General features: G+C 41.5%; 1 protein-coding gene across 1 annotated transcript in view; it reads right to left on the reverse strand.

Annotated features, from left to right (window-relative positions):
* LOC137201166 (Na(+)/H(+) exchange regulatory cofactor NHE-RF2) overlaps nt 1-13758 on the reverse strand; it is a 31933-nt gene that overhangs the window by 5658 nt on the left and 12517 nt on the right. The window contains exon 3 of the mRNA XM_067616080.1: nt 4154-4375. Coding sequence (XP_067472181.1) covers nt 4154-4375 — 222 coding nt within the window. The remainder of the gene's footprint in view (nt 1-4153; nt 4376-13758) is intronic.

The raw sequence follows: 13758 nt of genomic DNA on the forward strand, positions 1-13758 counted from the left end.
AAGCCAGTTTCCCATGGGACTCTTCCTTGGGAAACCTCTTGATAGTAGAGTGTTTGTATGTCTCATCAAAGTCATAGAGGAGTCCAGTCACCTGAAGTTCACTGGTGTACTTTGATGAGGTTTGTGTGTGAGTCTGTGTGTGTGTAAGAGCAGTCACAGACTAACCTTGGATTGATCAAAACAAACTATTTTCATATGCATCTGCACATCTTTGAATATGACGTGTGGGATTTTTAACTCATAGGTCTCCAAAGCTCAGTTTTCACTTTGAGATTTTTGTCTAATACTGAGAGTTCAGTGGCTGGAAATTGGACCATGCAGCTAACTGTGAGAGTTGATTTGCATGATGACATGAACTGTAGCCTGCTGAAACTCCAGAGCATTGTTAAACAAGCTGGTACAGATGACACATGATTCTGCAACCGCACGGCCTATGTGTTGCCTCAAATCAATTCAGAAACTGGTTTTAGTAGATAATTTAATGAAATTTGAATTTAAAAAAAGGACATTTGATGTTCCAAGAACAGCTGTCATGTCTTTTTTCCAGTGGAAAGAATTTTGTGGTGAAGTGTCAGCAAAAAACAGCTCCTGTCAACCATATTTTGGTTGATACAGGATATATGTGCCTAGAAAATAATTTTAATCTTTGTTCATTGACAGTGTCCCTACATAAATGTCTATTGATCCTTGCCTGACCAACATTAGATAAACCAAATTTCTGAGTTGCCTTTGTAAGGTTGTCTCCAGTGTTTTGGGCCTGAAATATTGAAAATGGCGAGTCTGTGTTAAACAACAGCGTAGGATTAAGTGTGTGTTTTGTGATGCATGTGGGAGAGTGAGAGTCTCAACTGATCATCATGCTGGGGTCAAATCACTGTAATACTTTAATGTAGGCTATCATGACATTAGTACCATTGGAAAAACGAGCGTTGTGTGTTTGTGTCCTCTTTCAAAAGCACAGTGTGTCTTTTACACTCATGTTTATGAGAGGTTCAGAGTACGCACGGTTGAGCTCAGGCAGAGCAGAGAGGCTGATGAGGCATTCACCGGTGTCAGTGCTTCTGCCAAACATCGTCAGAAAGCTGAGCTCTCATCATAGCCTTTTACCGTGCGAACTGCTGATACACCTCCAGTGTAATGGGGCATAGTGAGAGAAGAAGACAGCGAGAGACAGACAAGAGGGAGATCTGTCATGGTTGTTCACCTCTGTAACAAGCTGCTGACAGATAACACAAGCGCTGTCTTGACGCATGGTTGCAATTATCAGCGCGTGCACACACACACACACACACACACACACACACACACACACACACACACACACACACACACACACACACACACAGCAGCCAACAAACCCAACATGGGCTCAGATTTTTAAGGTCTGAACAAAAGGAACACACTGAGAACTGCAACCAGATTTACCAGAGATCCATAAAAAATACATTACAGCAAATAATACACATTATGTCCATTAGGAACAACTAAACAAACTATTATCTTAATATATTTTATTAATGACCATGTAATTTATATTCAATTCTTTGCTTTGGCAGTTTGTGCACATGTACATTAAACCAATAAAGCTCCTTTATTTGAACTGAACTTGTCCTGACACTGACCTGGACTACCTTCTAACTTCATTTGTGTGTGTGCATGTATATATTAGTGTGTGTACTTCTCATTTTATCTCTCCATGGAGCGATGAAGGGAGGTGACTGACTGTTACTGCCATCAGTGACCTGCTACAGGATGTTCCCACACACTCTCACCAGCCATCTAATGTTGCAGTGGAGCATCAGGACATCAGTTGCTTCTGATGCCAAGTCTGCAACATTTTGTATCTTACAGACTTTTACTTCATATCATACTGATGGTTTTCCATATTTTGGTCCATTGACTACATATTGTGTATTAGTTTATATTACTGTAAACTATTTTCCAAAGTTTAGACATGTTTTCTACCCCCCAGGCTGACACTGGCTTCCATTCAGTTCACTATGAAAACCACAGACTTAAAATCATCCCCAGCTCCTTCTTTCCACATGTCCAAGTGTCTTTGGGAAAGACACTGAACCCCAAATTGCTCCCGATGGTCAGGTCAGCAACCTTGCAAGGTACTTAGCGGCCATCAGTGTTTGAGAGTGTGTAAATGCAGCATTTTACCATTAAAGTAATCCATTATAGTGAACAATTCTTCGCTTTTGTAATTTCTCCCAGTCTCTGGAAGCTCCACCAGCAAAGACCCGAGAGTCTGGCTGCTGAACAACCCTCTCTTTAATCACAAAATATCTTGTGAATACATTGTGTTTTAACAGATCAGTTAGAAATTGGAGAATTCTTGAAAGCACCAGCAAAGAGACATTTTCAAAACAGGCCCTGCTGACATTTTGTCATGAACTAATAGCTGCCTGGAGGGTAAGAAATCAATCAAAAACTCAGGGAATGATGTCCACTACATGCACACAACCACTAATATGTTTTTGACCCTTCTAAATGTACTTTGTTTAACCTTTTTATCAGACCCAATTGGAGTCCTGTTAGGCTTGCTCTGGAGTCTGGTCTGGACCCTGATGAACAGCCAGTGAGGGCAAAGTTCATGGGAATGAAGGGTGAATACTGTGTGAGTAAACTTAAATGAAAAACTGCTAGAAAAATGATGATGATGGGAGGGGAAAGTTGACTGAACCCCCATGCTCTTTTTCAGCACACATTACACACATTCACATCAGAGAGATGACCTGACATTATATCCCTTCACTACCAATTTCGTCTACCATTTTGAAGATTTGAATGACCTTCAACTTTTATGCGACTGGCTCTTAAATGTACGTGGGGTTGTGTGCGACAGAAATATTATCTGAATTCCAAAGTTTCTGCATATTCGCTCTCTGCTACTGTCTTTATCTTACATCCACTGCACACGTGTCTGTCTCTGTCAGTGCTTTATAAGAAGAGACATACATATACACACACTCCTCCTTCCCTCCTCCCCCACGTCTCTCCTCCTGTCAGCCCCTGCGATCAGACTGATTCTTTTCTCCCCTGCGACCGGCCTCTTCTCTCTCTATAGTCTGACACACAGTAAAGATTGAGTCCAGGCCTCAGATCCTGTTATCCTTAGAAACAGGCACCCCATAGCAGACACAAGTGTGACTCCTGCTTTTTTAATTACACTGGGGACAGCTGTAAAAATCTGAGTGATAAAGAAATTTGGCAAACACACACACAAAAAAAGTGCACACAGCTTTAGTTTGTCTCAAACAAGCTGTCGCATTCAGGTGGTCTCCCTCTGTATCACATACTTATTTTGTGTATATATAAACGATCAGATAAATTAAATGAAAATAAATGTTCTGATGCAAAACCCTAAATGAAGAAATCTGTTGACTCATGGTGATGTTGTGAGCAGCCAGCAGCTGCTTTCCCTGGAAAAGGGGTAGGCAGCACCGTGTGTTGGTGTGCAGTGGAGTAAATGCTCAAGAGAAGCATCTCTACGTGTACATATAGGTTTATATGGAGTTAATGGATTGGATGGTTGTGTGGAAATGTGGGCACATGTGCAAAATCAGGTGAGTAGGCACACAGTGACATGCATATCTATAAAGATACGGACAAAACCACACACAGTGTGCATAAACACACACATACGTGTTACTCCAAAGTGGCAAGATGCAGGGTCACAAGACTCGAAGTCCTCAAAAGGAATTTTCTCACAACCAGTCAATCATGGTACTTTTTCTTTCCTTCAGACAGCTTTACTCTTACTAACTCATTTATCAGTGATCACCTCATTAGCGTGTGCACATTTTCCTCATCTCCTCATTCCTCTTTCCAGTCTGCCGTGTTGACCGGGTGTATATATGCATGAAAACACTCGCTCAATACTCACTCTCTATTTTGTGTTTGACAGTACCTCCAGCTTATCACCACTGCTGTGGAGGCTCTCCCTGATCACTTTAACGTTTCATTAAGCATGCACATAAAAACACTCCTCACTGCTAGAGACAAGCTAATGCAGTCTAATACAAAGTAAGACCTCGCTGACAGTGTCATCTAAAACTTAAATTGACTAGCTTTACAGCGGTTTACTGCAGGACTTTTGTATTGGATTACATTATATTGTCAGTTGTTCATCCTACACCTTCCTTACCTCGATGAGCCTGTCTTGTGGGCGGAGCCCGGCGTGGTCTGCAGGTGATCCTGGGTCCAGGGAGCGGATGTACTGTCCGGGCCGAGACCGATCACTGTGGAGGTTGAAGCCGTAGCCTATCTCAGACCGCACCAGGTGGCACAGACGTGGAAGAAGCACGGATGGGTCAACATGGAGCCGTGACTGGGATTGGGTCTGGGCTTCAGTCTGGGCGAGAGTCTCCTGGAAGACAGTGAAAGAAGTATGTTTTTCTCTTTTAATAAGTGCCATTGAGTTTAATTCGTCTGTTAGCATCTCAAATTGTAATACAGTAAATGATTAGTCAGGGTAAAAAGTCTATACGGTACATTTTTCCTATCAAGATCATTTTCTTATTATTTTGGGGTCTGGATCCTTCTCAGTAGGAGCTTGGTTAATAGAGAAGATACGCTAGAAAAATAGGCATTTAAATTGCTTAAAAGCCCATAAAAGAGGTTTTAAATGGTGCAGCATGTGTGGAGGGACAGGGCAAATCAAAATGACATGCTACCTTCTGCAGGGCATGTGACCATTTCAAGAGACAGGTGACTAAAAAACATAGCTGAGTCACTATGATCATTTATAACAACAACCTTTCAATCAAGCCTGCAGGGCGAATATTTTATACAGAACCTTGTGGGTGCATTATCACTCACTGATGATAATAATTCTTGTGTTGTATAAAGATGCAATTTTACAAAATCAGACTTGAAATATTCTACCATGAATGTGATAAAATAGTTTTGGAAAGATTACTTAAATCTTTTGTTGATTTATTTAGGGCTGTAGTCTCCTGGTCAACTGGTCGATTAGTTGGTAGATATGCTCTCGTCCAACTAAATTCTCATTGGTTGAATAATCTCCGTGTTACTTTCATAAGGAGAGAAGTGCTACATCAATAACTTTCCAGGATTAATCCATTATTTCCTGCGGCGGGAGGGACAGACCGTTGTTTTCACAGCTTTGAACTCGCCCAACCTAATAGAGACTGCTGGGTCTAACTGTACTCAACGTTTACTGAGTGTTAACTGAACGTATTGAATGTTTACTGAATCAGCATTTCTCGTGTAATAATATCAACGAACCCCCGCCAGGCCAAAAGATATTTTTTTAATGCCAAAAATAACGCTAAATATCGGTAGCTAGGAATAGGGCAGTGCTTAGTATGTTTGCGTAGCGAGTAGGAAAGAGTGGCAGGAAAGTGACGGTGGATGCGAGCGGAGTAGAGGAAAAGGTTAGCGATAATTTTTCAGTCTGGCAGTAAATGTGCAATACAGACTAAAGTGTAACAGTTAATAAATGCTAAAAAGTCAGGTCTGTTGTTTCCCCAAGTGCTGGAAAAGTGAATGGGGTTAGCTCATTAGCCCAAAGTTAGCAACAATAGGTTAGCGTAAAGGCAAAACGGAGAAATGTGAGTTCACTGTGCACTCTGTACATCATTACCCCCCCCCCCCCCAACCCACCCACGACTAATCGATTAGTTGAAGATTATGTTATTATGATTTCAGTCGATTTCAGTCGACCAAGATTTTCTTTGGTTGACTACAGCCCTAGATTTATTCCTTTCTCTATGTTGTTATTTTGTGCTGTCATTCGGTCCAAGAACACTGTAGGTGTCACATATTATAGAGTATGTTTCATTTTGGAACGTAACGTCCATTTGCAGCATATCACCAACAGCTCTAACAGCATGGGTGAAGACATTTATAGAAACTGTATAATTGTGCCTTGAGCGCTACAGTGTGATCACACTGATTTACCACCTACACACCGGGGAAAACAATGTGCAGTGAGAGGGATGATAGCTGCTGGCCAGCTCCGTAACCTCAGCTGATATTAGCAGTGAGGTAACAGACAGGTAAACTGGGTGTTGGGTGACCTACTGGGAGCCAGTGAATGCAAGTCCACATACCGTACACACACTGAGAGCATACACAGGACTGATCTGCAAAACATATTACACAACTGGAGAAGTCTATTGTTTCCACTGCATATGTGAAGCTGCCATAACAGTCCAGCTTGTGCCTGCTAAAAATATATATGGAGTATGTGGGCAGGGTGAGAGAGCGAGAGAGAGAGAGAGAGAAAGAAAGAGAGAAAGAAAGGTACTATAGAGGGAAGATGGTTGATGAGCTATTCTGACAGAAAGACAGAGGACTTTTTTAAACTTATCATTTATTTCCCTGAACTCTATCTCCCCTTCAACTTCCTGTGCGATTATGGCAACTTAGAAATTATGAATGAGCCTTGAACACCACAACAGTGCCTCCCATTTTATCCCTCGACTGTAAAAACATAACACAGATGGCAACGTATAATTTCATTTCAGGCACCAAATTCTTCAGGGTAGCAGTGATCTGGGCAGGTTGCCCTGAGAAGGAGGGAGAGAGAGAGAGAGAGGGAGAGAGAGAGAGAGAGAGAGAGAGAGAGAGGGAGAGAGAGAGAGAGGGGGAGAGAGAGAAGGGGGGAGAGGTAGGGGGGTCACCCGGCTAGACCTGGAGTAACAACAGAATAATTAAGACTTGTTCAACTTTCATGAATTTCTCAAGATCCTCTTTCCCCTGGCTGGGGAGGAAGTGCCTGGGTTGGGCAGCAGGGGTGGATCTTCCAAGGGAGAGAAAACATATGAATATAAAATCAAATGTATTAGCATCCTGGGATCTGGGCAAAGGAGAAAAATGGCAGAAAAGAGGGAGAGGAGGAAGGGAATAAGCAAGGACGGAGAGAGTGCGTGGGAGGGATAGAAAATTAGATGCAGCGAGAGGATTGAGAAAGAGTTCAAGAAAAAAAAAAACAGCACAGAGCAACTGAAGAGGATACAGAAACCTATCAGCAGACTGATAAACAGACAAACAGAGAGACACAAAATTAAGACTGCAGAACTTTTCAGTATGAGACGACAGGGAGGAAAAGAGTTCGTAGTGGAACTCCTCTAAGATAAATAGTGTGAGCAGCACAGCTGGGAGTTATTATGCGGGGGAGACGCAAGTGTCTGCCAATCTAACCTCCGACTGCCTCTCAATGCCTGTCCGCACCCCACTAATCACCCCATGGGGCCTGTGCCATCTCTTAAACTCTGTGTCGTTCATGGCTGACTTTTGATTTGGTTTGTTTGTGCTGTAGGTTTGATCTTGTACGAGCTTAGTGATGGAGGGTGACAACATGACTCTGTGTGTGTTTCTGCGCTGTGTCGAAGCACATTCATCATTGTTGGTGGGGGATTGATACAGATGTGTTATTTGTGTGTTGGTGGGTTAAACGGTAAACAATAGAGACTCAAGGTTTGAAAAAGTGACAGCCAAAGAGAGCTGAGGTTACTACACAACCTCTCCGAACTGAGACGCCACCAAATGAAATGCGGTCACCGTGTTTGTTTGAACTGTGGGTGCTGAGAACTTCATGGTTTTTGTGAAAAATATTTTGATGGGAGGGTGAAAAATGAGATGTAATGTTTTCCCTCTTTGTCAGCATACTAGCTTGTCATCAGGAAAGCTGTCGGTTATCAGCATTGGACATTTTTCATTTCGAAGCGGGAACGCTGCATGGGAGGAGAAGCAGTTGGAACTGCTGGGAAAACACAGAAACCATGTTTTGTTCCAGTCGCATGAATGTAACTGCAGCGCAGCTCAAAACAAGTTCACATGGAAAATTCAATAAAAATCAGGAAAATAATATGGAATATTTCACGCCCACTGCAGAACATTATAGAGTTTAACACACACAAACACACAGATGTACTGACTGGGCGTTGTGACTGTGGTGCACTGAGAGGATGTACTGTCAAAGGGACAAGTGCCTCCCATGAATTCCTTTAGCTTCCTGCCACAATCAGCCTTTGTTTCTGTTAGTCTGTGGGGGAGAGTGCCCTATACACACAAGACTTGTGTTTGACTCTGTATATAGATTATGCAATTTTGATTACATTCAAAATTAGACTGCAACTTTTTTGTTGCTTAATATGGTACAACATGAAACTCTACAGGTTTTGTACAGGAGCAGAAGCTTTGACTCTTGGGATGGTGATGTCAGTCTGTCAGCCAGTCCACCTCTTTGGTCCACACAGAAGTATCTAAACAACTATTGGATAGCTTGCCATGGAATTTTGATTCATAATCCCCAGTGGATCAATTCCACTGACTTTGGTGATCCCCAAACTTGACCTTTAGCACTATTACAAAGTTTTTGGCTTTTATTGGCTATTGACCATTTGCTATAAATGGTTAATTCCTGTCTCTGACTGATCACAACTGAAAAAAACATCCCTGTTTTACTGCTGCCTACAATTAGTTGCAGTCGAGTGTTCCTCTCTGCTCTTAAAATATCTGTCTATGAACCTACAGCAGGTTGTGCTATATGCTGTGTTTGACATTATAGTGATTGGATCAGAGATTGAACCCTTAATGTGGTGGGATGATACAGTTCAGGAGACACTTAAATGTTTTTTTTGATGTGTGAAACTGATTTGCCATCAGGCAGCCATTAATGTAGAAAATAAAGAGGTCAAAATTTCTTTTTTATCATAAAGTACATTGAGCAGTGTTTGTGACTGTATCTGTGAATAGAGCAAGTTTGAGGTTTATGTGGTGAATGACTGAGAATGACGACATACCCGTTTGCATGTTTAATTTGTGTGTACTGTATCTGTGCACGCAGACGCATGTGTATATTTCCCTCTGAATGCGACCGCTGGCAGTGACATTGGCAGTTGATGAAACTAGATCGCAGCTTGTTGAATAATTCAGTGATGGCCTACTGCAATGGATGGATCATGACTGCTCTTAACCCTTTCACAGCCAAGGATCATTGGCTCACTCTTGTCCCACAACACAATTAATTGTGTTTGGGCATGCATGCATGTAAGTGTGTGCATATGTTTGTCCCCCAGTTGCTAAAAAGAAACTTTAAAGGGCGGGTCCATTATTTTTTGTTTTTTTTAGTTTTTTCATATCATTCTGTAGCTTCTCACTAGTGTTCAGTATGTATTCAAATCTGAAAATTCAAATTTCTGTCGAAGTACGTATGTTTTAGTGTCAAAATGCTATTTTCTCAAGCCCAAAAAAACAATTCTGAGCTCTCCTCCTGACAGTGAATGGCTCTGGATCAGAGCAGAATCTGGTGTGACTCGCGGGTGTTATTTGTCCCAAAGCTCCGGCTCTGCTCCCAGCTCTCTCCTCCAGAGCTTCCGGCACTCAGCAGCTGTCTGTCCCTGTTCCTCTAACCCACGCTACCGCTTTTTGCTGACGGCTGAGTGGGCGTTTCCATTTCATCAACCCGCAAAAAAACGCAGATGTCATCCTTTACATCCAGTGTGTATGTGTGTATGTAAGGCATTTTGTCAACAATGCTCTCACTTGCACGCTGCCCATTGGGTATTATCGTAAACTTAATATCCTCATTCTAACAAATCAAGAGGTCAAGTTTCCTTTGAGGCCTGAGTCAAAGGTACGCAGTTTTTCCTGTTGAGTTTGGTTTGCTTAGAGTGCCAACATGTCATATCTTATGAGCTCGACCAGAAACACTACAATTCTGGGTGCATCTACTGAACTCAAGTAATCGGTAAAGTAAAAAAAAACCTTACAACAAGCATATAAACTTACTAAAGGAATGGGAAACTAGTTAGTTAGTTAAACAAAAAAGCATTGTGTCAAACCATTTAGATTTTCTCTCATGCAACTGAAGGAAAATCCAATCTGCATTTGTCAGTTTTTGTTCCATGGCCCTGATCTATATTTTTATGACTTTCCAAAACTCGGTCAGAGTTCTTCCATGACCTAAAAACTGCATCCCAGTTTGTTAATGTTGTTTCTCAGCTTGGAAAAATTCTAGTGTGCTAGGCAGCCAGGTTTCCAACTAGGTTTGCTATCTAAAAATGACCATAAGCTTCTAATCTTTGACTTCTAATGCAATAAAAATGTCAAACCAAGTTTAGAGTATACGTTCTGGTGTATTCCTGTAAAGTGAAACAATTAGCTGCTAAAAGCGACAATATGCTTCTAACTTTTACAATGTCATTAGTATCTGATGCATCAAAATTCTGATGTCAATACTGAATTCTCTATGTTTCTAAGTTTTGAATCAAGGGAGACGTCAAACATGTCAGTATCTTGAGATGCTGTGCAGGCTGCAGGGTTAAAAGAAAAACTAAAACAATACATCTCTGCATGACAAGATGACTGTAATATCCACAAGTGAACATTTCCTGGAAGCAGCAGTAATGCCTGCTGGCTGTCAGCCTAAAGAGAGTCAGTGTTTATCTATGATATCTACACAATCTAATTAAAAACTTAGCAATGAATGGAAATGTTGTTGACAAACAACAGCAGCACATGGGACTACTGCTGATGTCATGGTTGACAACCGGTTACCATGGAGACAGCAGTGGAACCAGTCTAGCTAGATCCGTCTGTCAGAGCCGGCTTAGACATGTGGGGTAACTTTTCAGAGTTTTCAGAACTAGGTGAGAGAAAACACATATACACATACCGTCGATTTCATGCAGATTTAAATCTTTTGTAGAGTTCTGTGTGTCCTGACACATGTTCTGTGCCTGTGTGACTGTGTGACGCACAGACTTTAGAGCCTTTCAGAAGTGCTTTTCAAAAATCCTTTATAAGTTCTTTACCAAATTAAGAATGCGGTGTCTCAGACATTCTGACAGCCCACATGCAGCTGCTGCAAGTGTTGCACAATCCGAAAGGAAAAGAGTAGATCTGGCCAGATCACAGTGGGCCCGAAAGCGAGTGGAGTGGGACTGGAGTAAGAGAGAAAGGAAATGACAGACGGCTGGAGAAAAGCAGAGAGGGATTTGAAGCTTGTAAAAATGAAAATGAAGGAAAGGGGATAGGGGAAAAAAAAAAGTGACAGGAGTGAGCAATGGAAGAGAGAAGTATGAAGGAAGATAAAGAGAAAAATAGGGCACGCAGAGAAGAAGATGATGCACAGCATGTGAAAGACAGGAAGAAAAGCAGAGATACAGAGAGAACATGAGAACAAGCGGATTGGCCCAAGATCTCGTTAACCAACAGTTTTTCCCACTGGTGTTGTGGTGTATTGCATAACAGCTCTGGGATACACAGGGTGGCTGTGTGTGCTTGTGTGTCCAGTGTTGTTCTACCAGCGCAGGCCCGCTGAGATCTGTTTCCAAAGAGCCCTGCTCTGCTGCAGTGTGTCCGCGTGTGTTACGTGCGGTACCCGCTGTTAAAGTGATGCTAGAGATCACAACTCAGCAGAGAGTGAAAGAGAAAGAGAAGTGTTACAGTGGAATGTGCGAAAATGTGAGATAATGCACCTACTGGAAAAAAAAAGATGAAAGGATAATGTAAGGAGCAGGAGACGAGGAGCAACATGATCAGTTTGATATGCTGTGTTAGTCATGGATCAGGTTGTCATACCGTGCTTGGCTAAAAAGAATCGGATCTACAGAATTTATCACGACAACTAATTGAACTCTATGCAACAATTCTGGGCTGATTGATATCGCAGGTTCAAGATTTGATGGTTTTTATGTTTTCTGATAGCTAGCTATTCGATGTATTTATACTCCGTACTTCCCTTTCTCTATAGCTTTGGTAGTTAGTGGCAGAGTCCGCTATTCCTGGCTTGGATTGTAGTTGCCTTCTCACGCACAAGAGATTCAGTGAAAATGATGCATCATTTGATTCAGCGTTACTGTTTCTGATTTTACCTCACTGATATCAGCCTCACTGTTTACTGTTCATTCTCCCACAGCTGTATCAGACCTGTATTAAGTTACCGCTAATGCAAATTGAATGTATCTGTTTAACTGGTGAAACACGGGGTGGCTTTTAATTGTGAAGCAGTCACAGGATTCATAATGCATTCTCACATTGGTTTAGCGCTGACATCCAAAATACCTCTGCAAAAAAAAGATGACAGTCATTTTCAGCATTTTTTAAAAAATTTTAAAATTTTTTTGCAATCGAGTAATGCAACAAGAAGTTGCAGCCACAGTGAGCTGGGAGATTAAGAGCTGCAGCTTACTGGTGAATGGCTGCACACCTCCAACTTCTAAGCAAGGTGACCAACTATATTGTGTGTGGAAAAGCACTTAAAACTATGTGCAGCATGAAATCACACTGCAGTTAAACTTGAGATTATTTGGCCGTGCTGTTAACAGAGATACCAGTTTTTGTATTTCTGACAGAGTAGCTATTGAAAGAGTGTTTGCTGTAGTATTAAAGTGCACTTCAGTAACCATGATTGTCACCAAATCAGCCAGAACTGAAATCTTAAGGATTACATCTTTAACATAAATTTAGAGGATTAAATTTAGTGTAATCTCAAAATAAAAAGGTAGAAGAAACTATACAGGTTAGAGAGCAACCTCTATATGCTCATATTGTTCTTTAAATGGCAGCAGTCCTCTTTTCCTAGAAAGTGCAAACATGGAAGATAGAGGGGAAACAAAATGTTATGTCACTGGGCTAAATCCAGAAGAAATTGTAACCATCTCCTTGCGTTAACTATGTGAACTATGAACACAGCTAACGAGAGAACAAAAAGCCATTTATTAGTCTGCAATTACACTGTAATGTCGAGACAGGTCTGTCATGCTGACCTAAATATCTGATGAAGCAGAAATGGATGTTGATATCTGTGGTCATTTAACACCTGCTGAAGGTGCCTGCAGCTCAGCTGTCGGGCTGACTGAGAAGCTGAGGGGCTGAAACAGAGTGTTGCCACCGCAATTAGCTGCAAACGTGTGTCATGGCTTGAGGCTGAACTGTCACTGAGCACAGATAACTGCGTGATGGATATGATATGAAGTCTCTCAGCTTGACTTCAATAAAAAATTAGCACAGAGGAGCTTTGATGTGGAGACAATTGCATTCTGCCTCTCTGCAACCCTCTGAAGTGTCACTTCATGCTGTAAAAAAAAAAGTCTGTCTTGTACAGGAAATAATCACTTTTCTCTCAATTTCCCAACATTTGACAGCTAAAAACAATAAGCCTTGGTGATGCCAAAAATAAGATATATTGAAATAATCATGTTTCTGTCCTTTGAGAAAATTATGAAAGTCATAGCAGACATTGCAAGACTCATACCCCACACAGTTAGACAAGGCTTGTCAAGGCTTATCTGTCCCTTGGGGATTCAAAGACAACAACTGCTGAAGTACAAAATCCAAAAAATGAAGATATTTTGACTGAGTGACCCAAACCCACACTTGCTGTGTCAAAGACTAGGCAATAGTGATGAAATACGGGGGGAGAAACTACTACTTTATTATGACACTCAGCAATGAAACTTGTAAAAACATACTGTACATGTACGTAGAAGTTCTCTGATCAATGCTTGCAGAGCCTAAGTACGCTGTCACCCACTGCTGGTATTTTTCACCCTATTATCCCATTAGCTACATGAACTGAATGCTCTCCTTTGAACAGGAGTAATGTAAATAACAGTGTAGAGAAACACTGCTGTTATTCCTTAATGGTACCACTGCCAGTTACATTAATCTCATCTCTGGGCTCTGGCTGTTAACAGGTCAGCTGCTGCTCTAAACAGGCCATGTTTGAAATCTGTGAGAGAAAAAAAGTATTGTTGCAATATATCAAGGGATCTG

Source organism: Thunnus thynnus, chromosome 17, assembly GCF_963924715.1.
Source record: "Thunnus thynnus chromosome 17, fThuThy2.1, whole genome shotgun sequence".
NCBI classification, from domain to species: Eukaryota; Metazoa; Chordata; class Actinopteri; order Scombriformes; family Scombridae; genus Thunnus; species Thunnus thynnus.